Source organism: Argiope bruennichi, chromosome 9, assembly GCF_947563725.1.
Source record: "Argiope bruennichi chromosome 9, qqArgBrue1.1, whole genome shotgun sequence".
NCBI lineage: Eukaryota > Metazoa > Arthropoda > Arachnida > Araneae > Araneidae > Argiope > Argiope bruennichi.
Window position 1 is genome coordinate 32,225,224 of NC_079159.1, and position 19,788 is coordinate 32,245,011.

The 19,788-nt window shown below is 29.2% G+C and overlaps 1 protein-coding gene across 1 annotated transcript; it reads left to right on the top strand.

Annotated features, from left to right (window-relative positions):
* The first annotated feature begins 4,681 nt into the window (after positions 1-4,681).
* Positions 4,682-19,045, top strand: LOC129983812 (uncharacterized). Its single transcript, XM_056093458.1, has 5 exons — positions 4,682-4,818; positions 11,282-11,411; positions 12,252-12,427; positions 15,113-15,278; positions 18,655-19,045. Exons 1-5 carry the CDS (start codon positions 4,773-4,775, stop codon positions 18,887-18,889), a joined length of 753 nt encoding a protein of 250 aa, XP_055949433.1. The 5' UTR covers positions 4,682-4,772; the 3' UTR covers positions 18,890-19,045.
* The last annotated feature ends 743 nt before the right edge of the window (positions 19,046-19,788 follow it).

Below are 19,788 nucleotides of genomic sequence, written 5' to 3' on the forward strand. Positions count from 1 at the left end.
TATAAAGAAAACTGTTCAAACATTAAGAATATTAAATATAAATACATTGGTGTGGACATGGCACGTCCGCCATAGCGCGGCATAAAAGCAGAAATATATATAAGCATTATTTTATAAAGAAGAATGCAATTTTGAAGACAGTGAAAAGATTGATTTCGTCGTTTTATTTCTTATAGGAGAAGCCCACATGATTATTTACAAGAAGGTGCGGACATGGCACGCCCGTCATAGAACGGCATAAAAGCAGAAGTGGGGAAGAAGAGAAATAAATTATCCCTCGTCTTATACAACATGAGATAAGGACAGGGAAAATATTATTTTATAGTGCTAATATATTAATAAGATTCTGATAGGGATTTCTGACGCATGTTAATCACAAGTAAAGGAAACACAGGGATCTTTTAAAAAGAATGTGCTTACTGGACACTTTCCTATCGCTTCAAGTGGAGCGTGAGAATGTGTCGGCGTTTAGCCGATTCAGCAATTTTATAAAGCTTATCTTGAAGTAGAGAAAGTGGAATTGGATATAGAAATAAGAGAATGAACTTACTAAGGGCTAAATTAAAATAAAACTTTGGAAATTAATTAAATTGAAATCCTAGTTTAAAATATCAATATATATATATATATATATATAATTTCACAAAAAATCGACTTTCAACTTAGTCACCTAGCTATTTTAAGTAGATAATTTTTTTATTGTTTCACTACCTATTTGTGAAATTGTTGAGATTCCCTATTTCCTTCGAAGTTGAAACTTTGATTGTCATTGCTATATGTTGTCACGAACATTTCCCATTTTTTTAATATTTTAAAAAAATTTTAAATTGAAAAGTTATAAGTGTTACAATGACCTATTCAATGAACTGTTGAATCTAATGATATTTTAATTAAGTCAGAAGCAAATTTAAACAAGTGAGAGTTGTCTCCTAAAAACTTTCTCGCATACTCTCAAATAAAGGCATCATCTCAGAAAATGACTTGTATAGCGTTGGTATAAAATAGTAACAAAATATTAACTTTTGGAGGAAATTTGCATTTTCAATAAATTTATGCTATCATCTTCGGAGAATTAGTGATTCAATCACTTGTATGCAGCAAATGGTATTCAAAAATCAAATTCGCGTTTTAGATTTGTTTTTTTCCGAACCAAATGACACAAAAATTTGACACAAAACTGCATTTGCAGCCACTAAATACTGTTTTAGTTTGTTTAGTTAAATTAACATCCCGTTTAAAGCAACACTAGGGCTATTTTGGGACGGACCTCGTCATTTTGAACCGCGGTCAGATGACGAGGACGACATCGGAGCTGGCACCCCCTCTCCACACCACACCACACCAACGGGAGGACGTTTGGCCCTGACGGATTTAGCCTGCAACAGACCCCCTTACACGGCGGTTCTTCGGTGGAATGGGCCTCGAACCTGAAACCCTACGGTTCACAAGCCGAGACCTTACCACCAGACCCCCATGACCCCCACAAAATACTGTGTGAAATTTGATAAATTTCAGACATTGTGTTTGAGTTATTGTGATTACATGCTTCTGAAAGTACAGGCCGATAAATGATTATCCCCTTGTCATATTTGGCCTAAACTTTGACAAGTGTCGACACTATAAACACATACATTTAGTGTCTACACTAAATGTGTGTAAATAAATTTATCTGTTTAACTCTTTTCGTTTTGTAGTAATAGCATTAAATCATATTTGAATATCCAGACAGATGGAACTGCTTCTGAAGGGATTTTTCACAAAATTTGAAGGAAATCTACGAATTTGGTGTAAAGATCGTATACCAAAATTCATCTGTCTAGCTCAAAGTGTTTTCTGAATTGTCTTTGTCACAGATAGACATCCGGGAATTTTCCGAAATCATATTGATCGAACTCAGTGAAATCTGAAATGTGGAGTTCGTCAAAATCTCGAATTCGAATTTTTTGACAATTAGAGTACTTTCTTCATACTACATAGACGAGAAAGTAAAACAAAAACAGATTTGGACAATATCTTTTATTTTCTTATAAATTTGAATGAAATTTTTAGAATTCTATTTTTAAGTGCTTGTTACATAAAGGAAAATAAATGGTAAAAATTCCATGTCGATGTCCACCTTATTATTGGTATCATTACTAGAAAATTCTGATTTTGTTTGTTTAAATTTGTCTATAATTACTTTTCTATCAATAAGAATTGCTGACTAAAAACTAATCCTATTTTAAAGGACGTGCTCTTCAACTTCAAACGGTATCATATCAGAAAAACATCAATGTATCTTTAATTGTAAAGTTGGTTATATGAACAATATATAGTATATATATCTATCTATTTAATATATAACTCTATTTCAATTCTAATTAATTCAACTGAAGCTTTGTAAAAATGATTGCGTCAGTAGTTCCCACATGCCGAATGAAGGGATAGAGAATCGTTGATGTAAACAGATTCTTCTGAAGGATCCCTCTGTTTCGCTTTCAATGTCGACAAGTGTGAGAAATTCCTGTCAGAATCGACACGTGTCAGAAATCCATATCGAGATCTCATGTCATATAAGACAGGGATAATTTGTTTCTCCCTTTTTTAACTCTCTTGCCTAATCTGTTATTGTAATCGGGCGTGCCTTGTCCGCGTCTCCTCTTGTAAATAAATAATGCCTTCCCGGGATTGATTAAAGAGAATCACACGAGATTAAAAATGCCTTCTCTGTCTCTAAAATTAAAAAAAAAATAACTATTTCTAAAATAAATGAAAAGTGTCTTCTCTATCATCGAACCTGCCTTCTGCTTTTAAGAATTATTATGTTTACATAATATATATATATATATATATATATATATATATATATATATAAAGCCTTACATTGAATGTTCTTTCTGATATTCTATGCATATCACTATGTTTTTCAGAAATTTATCATCGATCAATTTTTTTAAAGTAAATTTAATACTGATGTTTTCATTGTTGTGAACGATATCGTTTTCTATGTTTCATCAAATATTTGAGGTGATTTCTTCGAATGTTGAATGCTAAAGAAGACGTGTCTGTAGTTTACAGGGTGAAATATAAAAATGAAGTTACTATGTTGATAAATCAATTTAGAGATGAACCGGACATAATAGCGCAATGTTTTTATTGACTTGATCTCAATTAGAAATGTTCATAAGTATGATGAGACTATTAAAATAATACAGCATTAATGTCTTACAATTTGATGGAATCATGGACATGAAGTTTTATCTACATTATTTAACTGAAATTAAATATAATCAATGTCTCTGACGAATTAACTGGTTACTAGAGGCAACTGATTTTATTACAATTGTGACAATTAAAACATATTTTTGTAGAAGACGTGAAACACAATTTTTCATTGTTTCACTGAAATAAAATAGTTCTCATTATTTCATTAAATATTTAAACAAGAGACTTCTATTGTTTAAATCTCAGGATTTTACTTATTACCTGCTGAATCCCATTGGATCGCACTTCCCATATGGGGATGATAAGTTTCCTTAAACATCTAATTGAACATGTGGGTATAGAAAATAATGTGGGGCTGAGCGGCCTCCATACCAAGGTAGAGTTATGGGCTGCACAGTAGTGGGGGCTATTTAACATTTATCTCAGTGCTCGACTATATTGTCGCAGCGGCTCGGTTTTTGAATTACTCAGGAAGCCTTAACATGGCTGAGGTAGTTCGATTCTTATTATTATCTGCACAATTAAGGGCATGAAGGTTCAGTCCAATTTCCAATTAGAAGCCATATTATTAAGACAATAATGCTTTTGATTGTACAGGGGGACTTGATTCTATTTGGAAGATTCATGTACAGACTAAAGAGAATGTATTTAAGGATCTGAATTACCTCCATACCAATATCCGTTTTCGTGAAGGTAAATGTATGTGCTGTATCTTAGTGAAGGGTAGTCATAGTAGATGCCTTTTATAATTTATCTTATTGCCTGATTACATTGTCGCGGCGGCTCGATTTTCCGATTGCACTTGAAGCCTTTGCATGGCGGTGGTGATTCGATTTTAATTATTATCTGCACATTTAAGGATAAGTGTTTGAAATTTCAGTCGAACTTCCACTTAAAAACCACATTACTAAGACATTAGCGCATTTATTGGTACTATGATGCCACGGGAATTGATTCTATTTGGAAAGTTCATGCACAGAATAAAGAGAATAAATTTAAGGACGTAAAAATGATAGAGTTTCAATGTATACTATAATTTGGTATTTAAAATTAATTTTTAAAAGATCCAGAAGATGAAGCTATGCATAAGTTATTTAGTTGAAACCAAACGCAATTGATATTTCTGATAATACAGATAATACAGATGGTAAAGGCGACCAAATGAGGATAAAAAATATTTTGACCCTTATTCTGTTTCAAAGGGTGTTTATTATTATTATTTTTTTTGCATCAGAAGATTTTAAATAATTGCAGGAATCTTCTCGAAAATTATAAATAAATATGCTTTATTTTATTCCTTTCTGTATACATGCTTTGAAATATCTTGCATAGATGGTAACATTGTAATTAACAATCATTATAAGTTCATTAAAATTAAGGATTTCCGATTCCCGAATGTGATAGAATGACCTTAACGACGCCTTCTTGAAAACTTCCTTTTATTTATCATAGAATAATTTCCGGTAATTATGATAGAGATTTTTTTCTCTTGCCAACAAATGGCTTAAAAGGACGAGCTTTTGTTTTTGGCTACTGCATTCCAGAATAGTATCGCAAGCTTTAAAAAAATGACTCGCTTCAGCTATTTGCTGTTTTTCTTGTTAGCCATACAAGGTATGCTTTTTTCTTTGAATTTTTTTCGATTAAATGTCTAAGAATTTGATATTTGTATGATAACTCAGGTAAAATGATCTAGTCTATATTTTGAAACTATATATGATTTGAGTTCTGTTTCTTGGAAACTTAAATCAAAATAATTTTTAGGATAATATAAATATTCAATAAAAATTTTGCTCAAAGAAAACAAAGAATTCCTTTGCTAATGTTGCTAATTTAACCCTTTAAAGGGCCATTTTTTTCTAGTCATATTATGTTAAAATATTTTTAGGTTTGAAATTAGAATAAGAAAAAGGATTCATTTAGCTTATTAGATAAACTTAATTTGATTAATGAATTAATTTGGTTAATTGATAATTAAGTAACAAATCAAGGCACATCATTTTGTCTGAGATAAAGAACTGAAGAGTCTAAGTTTCTGACTTACTAAAATAATTTGTCAGAACTTATGCCAACCTACACAATTTCATACAAAGATTGATAAATTTGGTGGGAAGCAAACTTCCCACGGCCCTAGAAAGGGTTAAGTAGATTAATGTGCATGTTGTATATTTAATATCAGGCACTAGCTTTTTTTCAGAATTATTTTTAAGGCTTTTTATCTTTATATGTAGCAGCCTGGAACATTATCTTTAAAAAACATTTTCTTGAAAACTCATCGTGTCTTTACTATAATTGAGTTGATATTTTTAAGCAAAATTCCTTTATATATATTTAATTGAAAAAATCCTTTTTTTTATAAATAACTAAATTAAGATGTTATCTTTTGGATGATGCAAATATTTAAAAGAAAAATGTAATAGTAGAGTAATCCAAATTTTTTATACTGAAATCTGGAACATCAGAAATTACCTGAGAAATCGAAAAGCTACTTTTGATACATAACATGCTTACTGCTTTTGAATGTACGCCTTTTAGTTTAATATGTGATGTGAGGTTATTTAGAATTAAAGTTCCATTGTTAAGAGCTCTGGGAAGAAAATAAAGTGTAATAAAAAGCAGAAACATTTTATCGAACGGGTTAATTTGGTTTTATACTAAGGAAACCTGGAAATTTTCTAACGCGATTTTATTCTTTCGAAATCAAGAAATTATTTAATTGTAATTTTAAATATGCTAAAAAATATGATTAGGGCTTATAATTAGAAAAACATCAATTTTGTAAACTCTATTAATAATAAGAATGCATATGCATATGTCTGTGCGAGCAAGTTTTGATTCTTTACAAGTCAAACCATTCGAGCTACCGAATAGGAACACATATATCTTGGAAAAGAGGATTGTACACCAGGAAATAATTTTTTTTAAAATTTTTGTTAGAATTTTAAGGATTAATTAGCTGAATTTTGGAATTCCTCCATAATAACTTTCAAAAATATTGCAAAAGGTCACTTTAATACAGTTTCAAAATTTAAAACAATTACATTTTTAATGATACCAACTCAATAGTCTTGCAAATGTTTCCTGAATTTTGATAAATATTTAAAAATACTTCGTAAAATAAACTACAGTATTGCCTTGAAATTCAAACTGCTTTCATTGTTTCATCAAGTATTAGTCACGTGATCTTCTTCTTGCTGAAAGCTAAAGAAGAAGGATTCTGTTTAATATCTGTGCAATTTATAAGAAGAATAAAAACGGTGAAATCACTATGCCGCGAGATTAAAATCGCACATTTACAGTGTTAGGAAATCCTGCTACTGGTCTCCATTAAAAAGATTCATGTGCATGAGGAAAATAATATGAGTAAGAATATTAAAATAGCACATTTTTAATGGCTAGTAATTTGGAGAAATCATGGACATGGAAATATATCTAAATTAAATCTAAATTAATATATTTGGAATCAAAGTTACAATATCGTGATATTTATAAGATAGATTATTGAGAGACATTAGTATAACATACATTTATTTCTTCACGATAAATAAATTGCAAGTATATAAGTAATTTTTATAGAATAACAACGATAAAAATGTGATGCCACTCAAGCTAAAAGTAATTATACTAAATTGTTTGCTTGCTTGCCACAATATATAGATGAACCGCACGTCTAAATTAGAAAGATTGAAAAATTTATGTCCGAATTTTGGCAATATTTTGAAAATATTTCCAGCAATTATTTCAACAATAAATTACATTCCTCCCCCTGAAATTTAAATCTTTTACATTGTTTTATCGAATAATTTTCATAATTTCATCTAATTTTCTTCCATTATTCAAAGCTAAAGAAGGAGGATTCTGTTTAGAATTTGCATAATTTACAAAATAAACAGGGAAATGAAGTTACAATATCATGCAATTTCAAAGATAAACTAAGCAGTTTAGTTCGTAATATCTCTATGATATCTTGAGACTGATTTCTTTTAAAAAGGTTTCTGTACACAATGAACAGAACATATATAGAACTAAAAAAATAGCACTACTTTATAACCTATGAGAATTTGTTGCTTAGAAACTATTTATTGATGCAATCATGAACATGAAGTTATGTTTGAGAGATTAAATTGAAATTAAATAAAATCAATATTCCCGGTCACATAACTGGTCTTCAAAGGCGGCTAATGTTGCATGAACGTTCAAAATATTCATACAGAGACAACTCGTGAACAAAATGCCCTACTATGAATGATAATATGAGCTACTAGAAATGTGGGTAATTGTACTAGAATGAGCTACTAAAAATGAGCTTCAATATCAATGATAATGTGGGTAATTGTACTTTGATATTTAATATCACAAATTAAAAATAAGTGCATATTTTTGTAACAATGAAATGAAAAAAATTAAAGGTGTTAAATAAACTACAGAATATTTATATATATTTTATCATATTAATTTATGAATTTATATTATTGCATTTACTAATTATATGGAATTAAAAAGAAAAAAAATATTTTTTATAATGTTACCATTTTATTAATCGTTGAGTAGAAAAAACATGCAAAAATCCTATTTTGTCAGGGGACATCGATTTACAAAATTGTAAAGTGACAATCAGGGGACATATGTCTTTTTTTTTTCCTCCTCGGTTATTTTATTAGATAGGGATTTTCATTGCGCCTTAGACGATCCTATTCTTAGTTAAAATTCTATAAAGAAGCCAATTCCATTGGGATCAAATTTGCTAAGAAGCCTTGGTGAAAGGAACTCCAAATCTAAATAAAATCTGTAGCATAGCACATAAAAATAAATAGATAAAAAGAGCAGAAATGAAAAAAAAAGAAAATTGTTTGATACATTTATCTGCTCTTCTGCTTTGGAAACTCGAGCATATTTTATAGCATAAAAACCTAATTTATAAATTAGCAGTTAGTTAGTTATTTTGACTATTAGTTTTAACCAAAGCTTTATTATCCTTCATGCCAAACTGCATCATTTACTTATTTTCGAACTTTAAATTTTTCCTTATATTCCGAACAAGAGTTTCTATTCCCTAGCTGGCAACGTTGGCAACGTCCGATTTCTCACATATAAAAAATCGTTTGGAATTTTGAATTTTTTGTTAAAAATATTCTTACTTCAGTTCCATGTTTTCTTTCCAAATTTATACATAAATTACTATTATTAATATTTATATTAAATTTAAAAAATCTTTCGCATATCTGAATATTTATTTATCCCCACAGACACGAATCATAGCGATTGAAATTCTTATATATTTTAGTAATCTATGTATAATAAATTTGCAATAGACACTTCTTTTTAGAGCCTTTATAAATTTTGGTTTTAGGGTGTCCCATAAGTTTCTTTCATATTTCTGATATGTAACGAATACACAATATTTACTGTTTAAGATATGATGTATTTTGTTATATAAGAACCCTTTTGCTCTATTACCTTCTTCCATCTCTCTCAGGAAGCCTCATTATGTCTTCTTTCCACAAATTGTTGTGTTTTAGACTTAAAAATAATCCTCGAGGTGCTCTTTTATTCCGCTGATGTATTTAAAGCGCTTATCACGAAGAGAAAGGGCAGAAAGAAGTAATAATCAGATGGAGCAATATCTGGAGAGTATGCAGGATGCGGTAAAACATCCTAATCAAACTGTAAAAGCTTCTATCTTACGACTAATGCAATATGTGGTCTCGCGTTCTCATAGTGAAAAACAACGCCTCGTCTATTCATTAATTCTGACTGTTTCACCTTGAAGAAGGAGATCGTTGAAAATTACATTTCCAATCTCACCAAATGAACAAAAGAACTTTTTTGAGATACAATCCCGACTGGGGTGTAGTAGAGTTCTGGTACGACTGAAACCGATGGCACAGACGGCTAATAGATAAGCCTACATGTTTGCACAAGCAGAGCCAGATAAGGCCATTCATAGCGCGATAAGAAACAAACTTTTGGGACACCCTGATATTTCATTTCTTTTCTTATATTCTGAATTCGACATTTAATAACCTAACCTCTTCATTATTCACAGAAATTTCGGAATAATAATCAGCACTCTTCAAATTTATCTTCCATTTGAACATGATTTTTCAACTATAAATATTTTATTGTTTTTATTTAAATAATGGGGCCTTTCCATTACTTTTCAAATCAATTCAATACTTAATCTCTTTAGTTGAAAAATTAGTAATTATCTTAATTTTTAGAATGAAATACATTGTTTAATCTATTATTTTATTAAAAAATGGCTTATTGGTGATATGCGAATTCGTATATTTTAAGCCAATGAAAATATCGGTATTTCTTAAAGAAATGGAATTATTTATTTTCTGGAGGTTAATCGAGTATTTTATTAAAAGTTAATTATTAGTTTTATTAAATTTTATAGGAGTATTTAATTTTAAAAATATGACATATATGACCTTTTACATACAGTTCGGAAATATTTCAATTATTTAAATATCCTAAGCAAATGTTAAATAGTTAACGATTTTTTATAGCATTACAATAATACAAATTTTAACAACGAAAATATTATGGATATTAATTACACAAAAATACAATGAAATTAGTTATTTGCATAAAACTCAGCTGATCTAATTTTTAAAAAACTGCACGAGGAAAATATTTTTTTACTTGTCTGTATAATGACAATACATAACAAAGAATTGTAGCCTTTTAATAAAGTAATATCTAAATTTTAGTAAATTTTCACGTTTCTAACAACCGCGTCCGAAAAAAGAATACATGCATGGAATTAAACCAGTGTTTATGCGAGAACGATATCACAAAAAAGAATGAATTAGAAGAATAGAATTTGCTATGGGATTTTTATATCAAAATAATTAAGTTGAATCAAATTTTGAAGGAAATCTATTTTAAAAGCAGCTTGTCTATGTGTTCTCCTAAATCCAGGCCAAAATGATAAATAAACAAGACTAGTAGGATGAAATTTTGTACTGGCTTAATCATTTACATTTACATTTTGGAATATGAAGCTGGAATCTGTCTATTATTATTTATTGAAATGGGATTACTCAAACCCACTACGATAGAAATGTGGAATTTGGTTTATAAATTTTGCATCTAAACTGTTCTTCGTCAAATTTTGAATTCTATCAGTATAAAAATTAGGCTTAACAAGCGAAGTGTACTGTCGTTTCTAAACGAAGGAGCTTAATATGAATATATTTTGGAAACACACGGAAAAATTGTGGAGCTTATAATCGTTTATTGGTTGAAAACTTTTAATTGATTGCACGAGACATTTAAATCTTTTTTTATAAACTTGTTAATATTTGTAGAGTGGTATGCTGTCAGAAAACTGTGCGATGAGTTTCATGAAAACCACTTTTTAAAATAAAAGGAAAAATATTAATATTATAAAAAACTGCTGTACGAATGACAAAGTTATGGATATTTTCTTTGTTACGGATGAAAATGAGGATTACATTTCTACCTCTGGAATGTTACGAATTAGCTCATGAGTGTGACTACATGTAATTTTATAAAAAACTTGGATAATTTTCAAAGCAATCTGTCAGTCTCATGCCCTAAATAATGTAGGAAATGGGAATTTATGACTCTTTCGTTATACAGCATTGGCGAATATAATAGAATAAATATCCAGTTGATGTTGCTATACATGTCTTGTAAGTTTATCTGTACCATCTGTACTATTTACCGGCTCTTAAGTGCCTATACTAATGACTGAATCAAGACATTTAACTGAATAGCTTTGACAATAGCTTAAAATATGAATATGTAGCCTCTCTAACCATATTTGACTGTTGACGTCAGAGACAGCGTTCTCTGGAGCTTTCCGGCGCTATGATTCAGTTCAGATCTAGAGATGGCACATGTTCCATGCATTAATCCATGCTATTATATATGTATCTTAAAATTATTCCAAACTTTTGCATATAAATTGTCGGTGTGTAAAGCAACCTTTAAATAAATAATTGTTACGCTAATTCGGGCTTTTACTGAACCCCTTAACGACACCCTAAATAGTAATTTTTACATTTGGATTATTTTATAATAATTTTTATTTCTCTTTTAGGCTCTACGGTTTTAGGGTTCCTAGAAAACTGCGAAAACCAAGGAAAATGTCAGGATCTGGAATTAAAGAAAGAACTTGAAAGTATTGACTGGGTGCCAACCACCGAAGAGCATCTAAATAACTTATGCCCGTAAGTCCCTATCCTTATTACATGTGTAATAAGTACTAAATATTAATTGTGATGCATCTAGAATTTCGAAACTTCAATGTAAGAAGAAATGGTAGAATTCATCAGTTCATCTTTAATCATTGTTAAATATATGAGGAACTTTTATGTGTTATGTCAAATAGAAGTGAAGATTTCGAAAATCAAAAAAAGAAATTTTCGAAATCTTCTTTAAATAATTCATGTTTCTGTTTGCAATTTTTTTTTTCCTTTTAAAAATCTATGTATGAAAACACATATTTTTGAAATATTTTACATGGATGGGGTAATTTCCCTTAATATTCTGTCAAAAATATATTAAAAATAGTGTTGCTTTATATGATACATCGAATAGGAAGATATATTTCGGAATATTTCCTTTTCCTTTGAAACAATCCATCTTTTGTTTATAATTCTATTTCGAAAATTTATTTCTTTTTATCCGCGAAAGCAGGCAATATGTTGAGTTACCGACTAATAGATTTCAACTAACTGGATTCTTTAATAAAAAAGCTTTGCAATTTGAGTGAAGATTTTAATATGTAATAAAATAATTTATAATAATTATGAACTTATTTTTAATAAAGAAGCTTTGCAATTTGAGTGAAAATTTTAATATGTAGCAAAATAATTTATAATCATTATGAACTTATTTTTAATAGCAAACAAAACAAGTACATTTAAATTTGAAGAAAACAGATTTCAAAAAACTGAATAAATATTTGTTATTAATTGCAGTATATATATAATATAATAATCATGTGATTATAATTCTAATAAGTATGCGATTATCTTAATATAAATCATGCGATTATTTTATTTTAGTCGTGTCATGAAGACGCTGCAATGCTTAGCAGAAAGCATACAGGAGTGTACAGGGAAGGACATTATCGAATTGTCAACTTCAGATAACAAAACAGCTTCTGCCATCGGACATTTGCTAGTTGCCGGTGGGAATTTCGTTATAGATGCTTGTACTCCAGGAACTGAATTTCGAGACAGTAATATCTTTTTTTTCAATAATTACTATCTATCTACAATATTTATCTAATATCTCCAAAATTAATTGAAAGATCTTTAGATTTTTTTTACTTATCTAACAATCATTACTAACTATCTACATTATTTATTACTAATTATTAACTATCTACATTATTTATCTGCTATCTCCAAAATTCATTGAAAAAGATTCAGTTTTCTCTTTATGGTTCTTTTACTTCTCCAATAGTTATTACTAACTATCTACATTATATATTACTAATTATTAACTATCTACATTATTTATCTACTATCTACAAAATTAATTGAAAGAGCTTTAGTTTTCATGTTAAGGATCTTTTACTCTTCTAACAGTTATTACTAACTATCTATAGTATTTATTACTAATTATTAACTATCTACATTATTTATCTACTATCTACAAAATTCACTGAAAAAGATTCAGTTTTCTCTTTAAGGATCTGTTATTATTCTAACGGTTATAACTACTCAGAGTATTCTCCTTCTTGCATAGGACTAATCAATCTCTCATCTAATCTGTCAACAGTTACTGGCTTCTATTAGAGGAAGATTGTTTCTTTATTACAAACTTCGGCCATAAAATCATAAACTAAAACCATAAAAAGACAAATAAAGAAAATAAAATGAATTCATTACCAAAATTTATGCAATATCGTGATTATTTTCCGACATCATCGTCGAGAATATTTAATTATTTGTTATATTGGTGGTTCAGGTTTCATATACCCTCATACCCCTTAATGAATAATCTTTAATGAAAGCTAAACTAAACTATTTAATCAATATTTAAAATATTAAATTGTCGTATATTCATAAAGATTCATTAGTTTTACTCTCCAATGACTTGAAAAGAAAGAAAAACTCTTCCCTGAATTTTCATTGAAATCTTCCCTAAAACACTACACGAATTTTAATAATAAAGGTTCAATTTTGAACTTTAAAACGCAGCACGTTAACTTTAAAATTTTACAAGTTTGAAAGATTATTTTTAGCCTTACTTAAAATTTATGAGCACGTTTTTCCTGTTACTTTTTTGCATAAATAACTAAAACATTAAACTTAAATATGTTCGAAAGGGCTCACATGTTTCTTTTTCACTGAGTTGAAAAGTGAGGGCAAATCTTTCCTGTTATTTCTTCAAAATCCCTCCTTTCCCTGAGTTTTGGACCTAAAAATAATATAAATATCCAGTTGGTTATCTCATACTATAAAAATAAAAGATGTAAAGATGTTTCTTGTCACATCAATAGCTAAGTTATTTTAACGATGTTCAAAACAGAAAAAAAGAGAAAAAGAGAGAATTAAAAAGAAAGAGATTCAAAAGAAAAAATATGACTAGAATAATATTTTTTAGTCATTCTCCAATGACTACGAAATAAAGGGAAAATATTTTCTTACATTTTATTCTTTCTCACTCCCTTTTTAAAGGATGTGTGAGTTTGTGAGTTTTCGTTATAGCGATAAAGATTCAATTTGCTATTTCAATAAAAATAAAATTTAAGAGCACCTTTCTCATTACTTTTCACTTTTTATGTTCTATGTATTGGTTTCGGAAGACAATTCCGTAAATTCTCTGAAATAAGAAATAACATTTAACTTTACGACTTTTAAAATTGCTGACAGACAACAAGTAGCAATAACTTTAAAAAAAAATGTTTTTTAAACAAATTTTCTATTGATAATTTTTTTTCAATAACTGTTAACTATAACTACTATAAATAAATGTATAACTGAATGGAAAAAAATTAAATTGATCTTAATTTTATAAATTCGAAAGTTTTATTTTAAAAAGGCCAAGTGATGACATGCATGCAGAATAAGTAACATAAAACAGATATACAGTGATCAGTACAATCGATACATAAGAAAAATATTAAATGGAGAAAAAAAAATGTTTCTGAATTAGTGTACAAAATTTATGAAATTTCTTTTTTCTGAGTATCTAGTATCTACCAAGTGAATTATTTAGAGTCTAGAAAAACAACAAAGTCACATTTTCTTTTAGGAGAAAAATGATTGGCTAGAAAGAATTAAAATATTTATGACGAAATAGTAAATATATGAAAAACAGACCATAGTTAGGCTCTAAAAATCTTAAGCGTCATATATAAAATAAAAAAAAAACATACTTTAGAATATTGTTTGAACTGATTAAACAAGTTTGAGAAAAATAAATATTCAATTATAATTAGTTAAATGTAAATTCGGTTTTTGAAAACTGTAAACGCCTTTGAGTTTCAAAGTATAAAATCAAATTAAATGCAAAAAAGTTAGAATTCCGTTTTGCCTTTTTATTTTTTTCTGGTGTATGAAGAAATTAGAGAAAAAATATCTAAAATTGCAGGATAACTAAATTAATATTTGTGAAAAATATTATTTTTCTATTTGGGATGAAGTAAAAATTATTTTGGGAAAATAATATTCTGGGATTTTAGGAAATAATCCTGTCTCGCCAAATTATACTTAATTTTTAGTTGATTAAAATTTTTAAAAAGCTCTACAAAGTGCACATTTTATTTAATATATATATATATATATAATTGCAATAACTTTAGCTCTAAGTTCAATTGTCAGTTATGCAAAATGACAATAATCCACACAGAGATACATACATTCGCTTTGATTATTGGTAGATAAATTTCTAAATTTTAACATGTCTCTAACAGATTACCTGTCCAGTATATCTTGCTTTAAAGACTTGGTGATGAACCCTGAACCTACAATGAAATGTCATCGAGAAGGTTATGCCGTGTACGCTACCTATGAGCAATCAAGAGAACTTCTAGGTAATGAAATTCCTGATGAAGATAAAGAGAGCGAATCCTGGTGTATGTAAGTATGCCACAAACCAATTATATCTTTTAGAAAAGGTCTTGAACCAATTACACCCAACTTTGTAAAATGTTTTTCCAATATGTCAGTAGTAAATCAAAGTGAAACCTAATTATCTTTCCTATGTCAGGATTAAATCAAAGTAAGACGTAATTATCCTGTCTATGTCATCAGAGCAAAGTTAGACGCAATTATCCTGTCTATGTCAAGATCAAAGCAAAGTTAGACGCAATTATCTTGTCTATTTCAAGATCAAATCAAAGTAAAACACAATTATCTTGTCTATGTCAAGATCAAATCAAAGCAAAAATGCAATTATCTTGTCTACATCAAGATCAAATCAAAGTATAATGCAATGATCCTGTCTATGTCAAGATCAAATCAAAGTAAAACGCAATTATCTTGTATATGTGTGGATTAAATTAGAGTAAGTTGCTAATTGTACTAGAGGAACACATACATTTACCTTTGGTAACAGTAACACCCTTAAATTTATCAATGATACCAGCTGATCAAGCAAAATTACGTTTTTCCCTGCATGCCACTTGAGAATCGACATCTTGATATAGCTGCGGCAACAAACAATTAAAAAACCTACTTTTAATAGTTCTATAAATGGCTCTTCTAATGATACTTTGGAGCAATGTAGCCTGGTGACAGAGTTAGTGGTTAATAAAGTTTTAAAATAATTAAAATATAAAAAAATCCGAATAAATTTGCATTTAATTAAGAATAAAATATAAACAATACTTTTTCAGTACATTCCTGGAAATTTGTTCGTAAGAAATGAGAAGTTTTTATAAAATATCTGTAAAACCAAGGGAGTTTACATTTCTTGAACAAGATTTTTAATACCTTGATAATCACGTTTTACTATCAATTTATGCCCCAGGAATATAATTTGGTGGATTCAAATTTATTAATATGGAATTATATTTAAATATCAACCTTTTTATTTAATTCTATGTTTGCTACAAACTACTGTAAAAGACAATTATAAAATAATATAAAAACGAAAGCGGAATTGAAAATATTACTTTATAGTGAATGAACAAAGAACATTTTTTTTATCTTGATGTTAAAATTGACAAAAGCACGCCAATGAATATCTTGTCCTGATAAGAATAGTGAAACTAATATTTTGAATTTTATTATAACTGTAAAATTATTAGTGATTGTGCAACAAAATAATTTTTTAAACAAAGTATTAAATTTAGGAAAATTATTGTACGGAAATAAAATTGATACTATCAAAAATGTAATTTTTTAATTTTTAAGTATCACTTTTGTAAAAATCGTCTTTGCAAGATAATATTTTCGGAAAATACAGCGAAAATATGCCAGATTTTAATTTTATTCACCCTTTTTTTTATTCATTTTCTGAAGAGTTAACAGTAGCCCTTCTCTTGCTTCGAAGAGCGCATTCGCCAAATTTCCTTCAGATCAGAGACAAAAGTTTTTGTAAATTAATTTATATAATCAGATTTATATAGAAAAAAATATAAAAACAATAACTTACATTTATTGATCTATATCTATATTAATAATAAAGATGAATATGCGTGTATGTTTGTGTTAACGCTCTACAGTCAAGATGGTTTGACCTGCAGCTACCAAACTGGGCACATATACGTTTTGGAAGGCAATTTGCACATCGGAGCAATTTTTAAAAAAATTAGAATTTAAATTAATTAGAAATTTAGCCGAATTTCGGAGTTTTCTTTCGATAACTTTCGAAAATATTACTGCATTGTACAAGGGGTGCTCAAATGAAAAGGTATGAAACGTCGTAACGATGTAACCGTTAACATATTTGCCTGCTATGAGAGATCGTAGCGAGACATCTAGGGATACGATTGGAGTCACCGGAGTAGATCAGAGCAAGCGCAGAGGCTCTTATAAAGAGCGCCGTCCAACTGACGTGGTAGTGCAACCATGGCAATGACAGAACAACCATTAACTCTAAGGTGTACTGTGAGACACTCCTAAGACTACGCAGCTCCATGAAGAACAAAAGACCGGGGCCACTCACGGAAGGTGTGGTTCTGCTTCATTATAACGCGCATGCACACGTCCCCAGGGTCACACACGCGGAACTGGCCAAGTTCAAGTGGGAGTAGCTCGGCCATCCACCCTACAGTGCGAACATATCGCCCTGCGATTTTCATGTGTTTGGTCCCCTGAAAAAACATCTGATAGGGAAGCGCTTCAACTCGGACGGCGAACTCAAGGACGCTGTGAAGGACTGGATCTCGTCACGGCCACAGGAATTCTGAGAACAAGGAATCCTTCGACTCGTTAATAAATGGGATCGTTGTTCTCAGTCCCATTGTGTATACGTTGAAGAAAGTCTTCATTTATACTAACAGTGTCGTTTCGTACCTTCGTACCTTTTCATTAAACACCCCTTGCATGCACTGTTTCAGAAATTTAAAAATTCTCTTTTTAATAATACCAATTTTATAGTCGGAGAAAGTTTTGATAAATTTCGACAATTTTTAAAATTATTTTTAAGTGATATCCGACAATAGATTGCAAGAATACGGATACATACTCCTGTAATCTATTTTTAGACAATAAAAATATCACTAAGACAATAAAGCTTCCTGTAATTTATTGCTAGACAATAAAAATTCCACTAAGGAATATTAATAGTTAAGGAATATGGATTCTAAGGAATATGAATAGCTAAGGAATATGGATTCTAAGGAATATGAATAGCTAAGGAATATTTATTCTAAGGAATAGGATAGCTAGGGAATATGAATTTAGTTTATATCTGTATAGTTTAAAAAATGTTTTAAGTGAAAATCTTCAAAGCAAATAAAATATATCTAAATAAATCTTCTCATCTTTAATGGGATTCTTGCATCTACCCGATGCCTTTATGGCTGTCGATTCAATTAAAATACGCAACACTTGCTAAAAAGACAGAACAGTACAGTACAGCTTTATTTTAAAACAAGACATATATATACATGGAAACAGTAACACGGTACTAGGAAACGGCGCAATTGGAACAATTATTCAACTCATTTCAGTTCCCAACACGATGCATAAAAATGAAGTTATAATACCGAAAAATTTAGGAAATAGTTTAACCGAATATTTATACTTTTAACAACCCTATTATGTTATGGGATTGTCTATCTGCAATAAAAAGATACAATAAACAGATCTTAACTAAGATAATTAAAATATCACGAACATGATTTTAAGGTCAGAAAATCTGGCACAATCAAAAACATTTAATAATAAAAAAAGTATTTGTCTGAAATCATGTATAACCAATATTCTTGAAGAACCAGGTGGTCGCTGGAGGCGATTATTAAAGAAATATGAAATCTGTTTTAAATCAGGTGTTCTTTTTTTTTAGGGTCACGGCCTACACATTGGCATGTTTCACATCTGAGCTGCACGATACTTGCGGCGAAGTTGCCCGTAAAACATTCGTTGAAACTATGAAAAGATTCCAATCTCTGAGATGGAACGAGTGCACTGAAGCTAACATTCGCAACCTCAAAACAGAATTCTTGGACTTTCTTGAGTTAGAAGAGCAGAAGAGAGACATCTTCTTTTCAGTTTTCGAATCGAAGAAAAGAAGGAAATAAATCACTGATTGAAGACATTTTGAATAAAGAATTTTTTCGGATCTTGGATACTTGTTTTGCAGTCAGCAATTGTTTGTTAATAATTAATTTTAATTCCTTAAATTGATGATTGCACAATTTTCCCTTTGCATGTAATAAAGATTTAATTAATTTTCATGAGTTTTTAATAGTTTAAAAAGTGACACACATTTTGAGTTTGACATCTTTTTTTTTTTTTTTTTCAATTTCTAAATCGACAAAAAAAAAAAAAAAAAGGAAATAAAGCATTGATTGAAGAAATTTTAAATGAAAAATGTGTTCTGATCTTGATACTTGTTTTCCAATCAAATAAATAATCAGCAGTTGTTTGTTAATCATTAATTTTTATTCTTTAGAATAACAATTATTTAATATTGCTCCATTTTTCCCTTGCGTGTAATAAAGATTTAATTAATTTTCATGAGTTTTTAATTGTTTAAAAAAGGACACACATTTTGAGTTTGATATCTTTTTTTTTCAATTTTGGAATCAAAGAAACAAAGAATCGATTTAAGAAATTTTGGATGAAAGGTTCTTTCGGATCTTGGATACTTCTTTTCAGTCAAATAAACAATCTACAACTGTTTATTAATAATTAATTTTTTTCAATCAGATTGATGATTACTTAATATTGCTCAATTTTTACCTTATGTAATAAATATTTAATTAGTTTTTAATTAACGATTTAATTGTTTGAAAAGTGACACATACTTTGAGTTTGATACCCTTTTTTTCTTCCAATTACCGATTAGAAGAAATGAAGGAAATTTATAATCGATTGAAGATATTTTGGATGAAACATTCTTTCGGATCTTCGGTACTGGTTCAAAAATATTTTATTAAATATGAGAGCGATAGTACAGAAAAATGCATAATAAGTT

What these genes read in the sequence shown, in the direction of transcription:
- LOC129983812 (XM_056093458.1), top strand. Translation starts at nt 4,773, where the DNA reads ATGACTCGCTTCAGCTATTTGCTGTTTTTCTTGTTAGCCATACAAG. An exon ending in AGGAACTGAATTTCGAGACA is followed by an intron (nt 12,428 to 15,112) that starts GTAATATCTTTT and finishes TGTCTCTAACAG; the next exon opens with ATTACCTGTCCAGTATATCT. An exon ending in GAGAGCGAATCCTGGTGTAT is followed by an intron (nt 15,279 to 18,654) that starts GTAAGTATGCCA and finishes CTTTTTTTTTAG; the next exon opens with GGTCACGGCCTACACATTGG.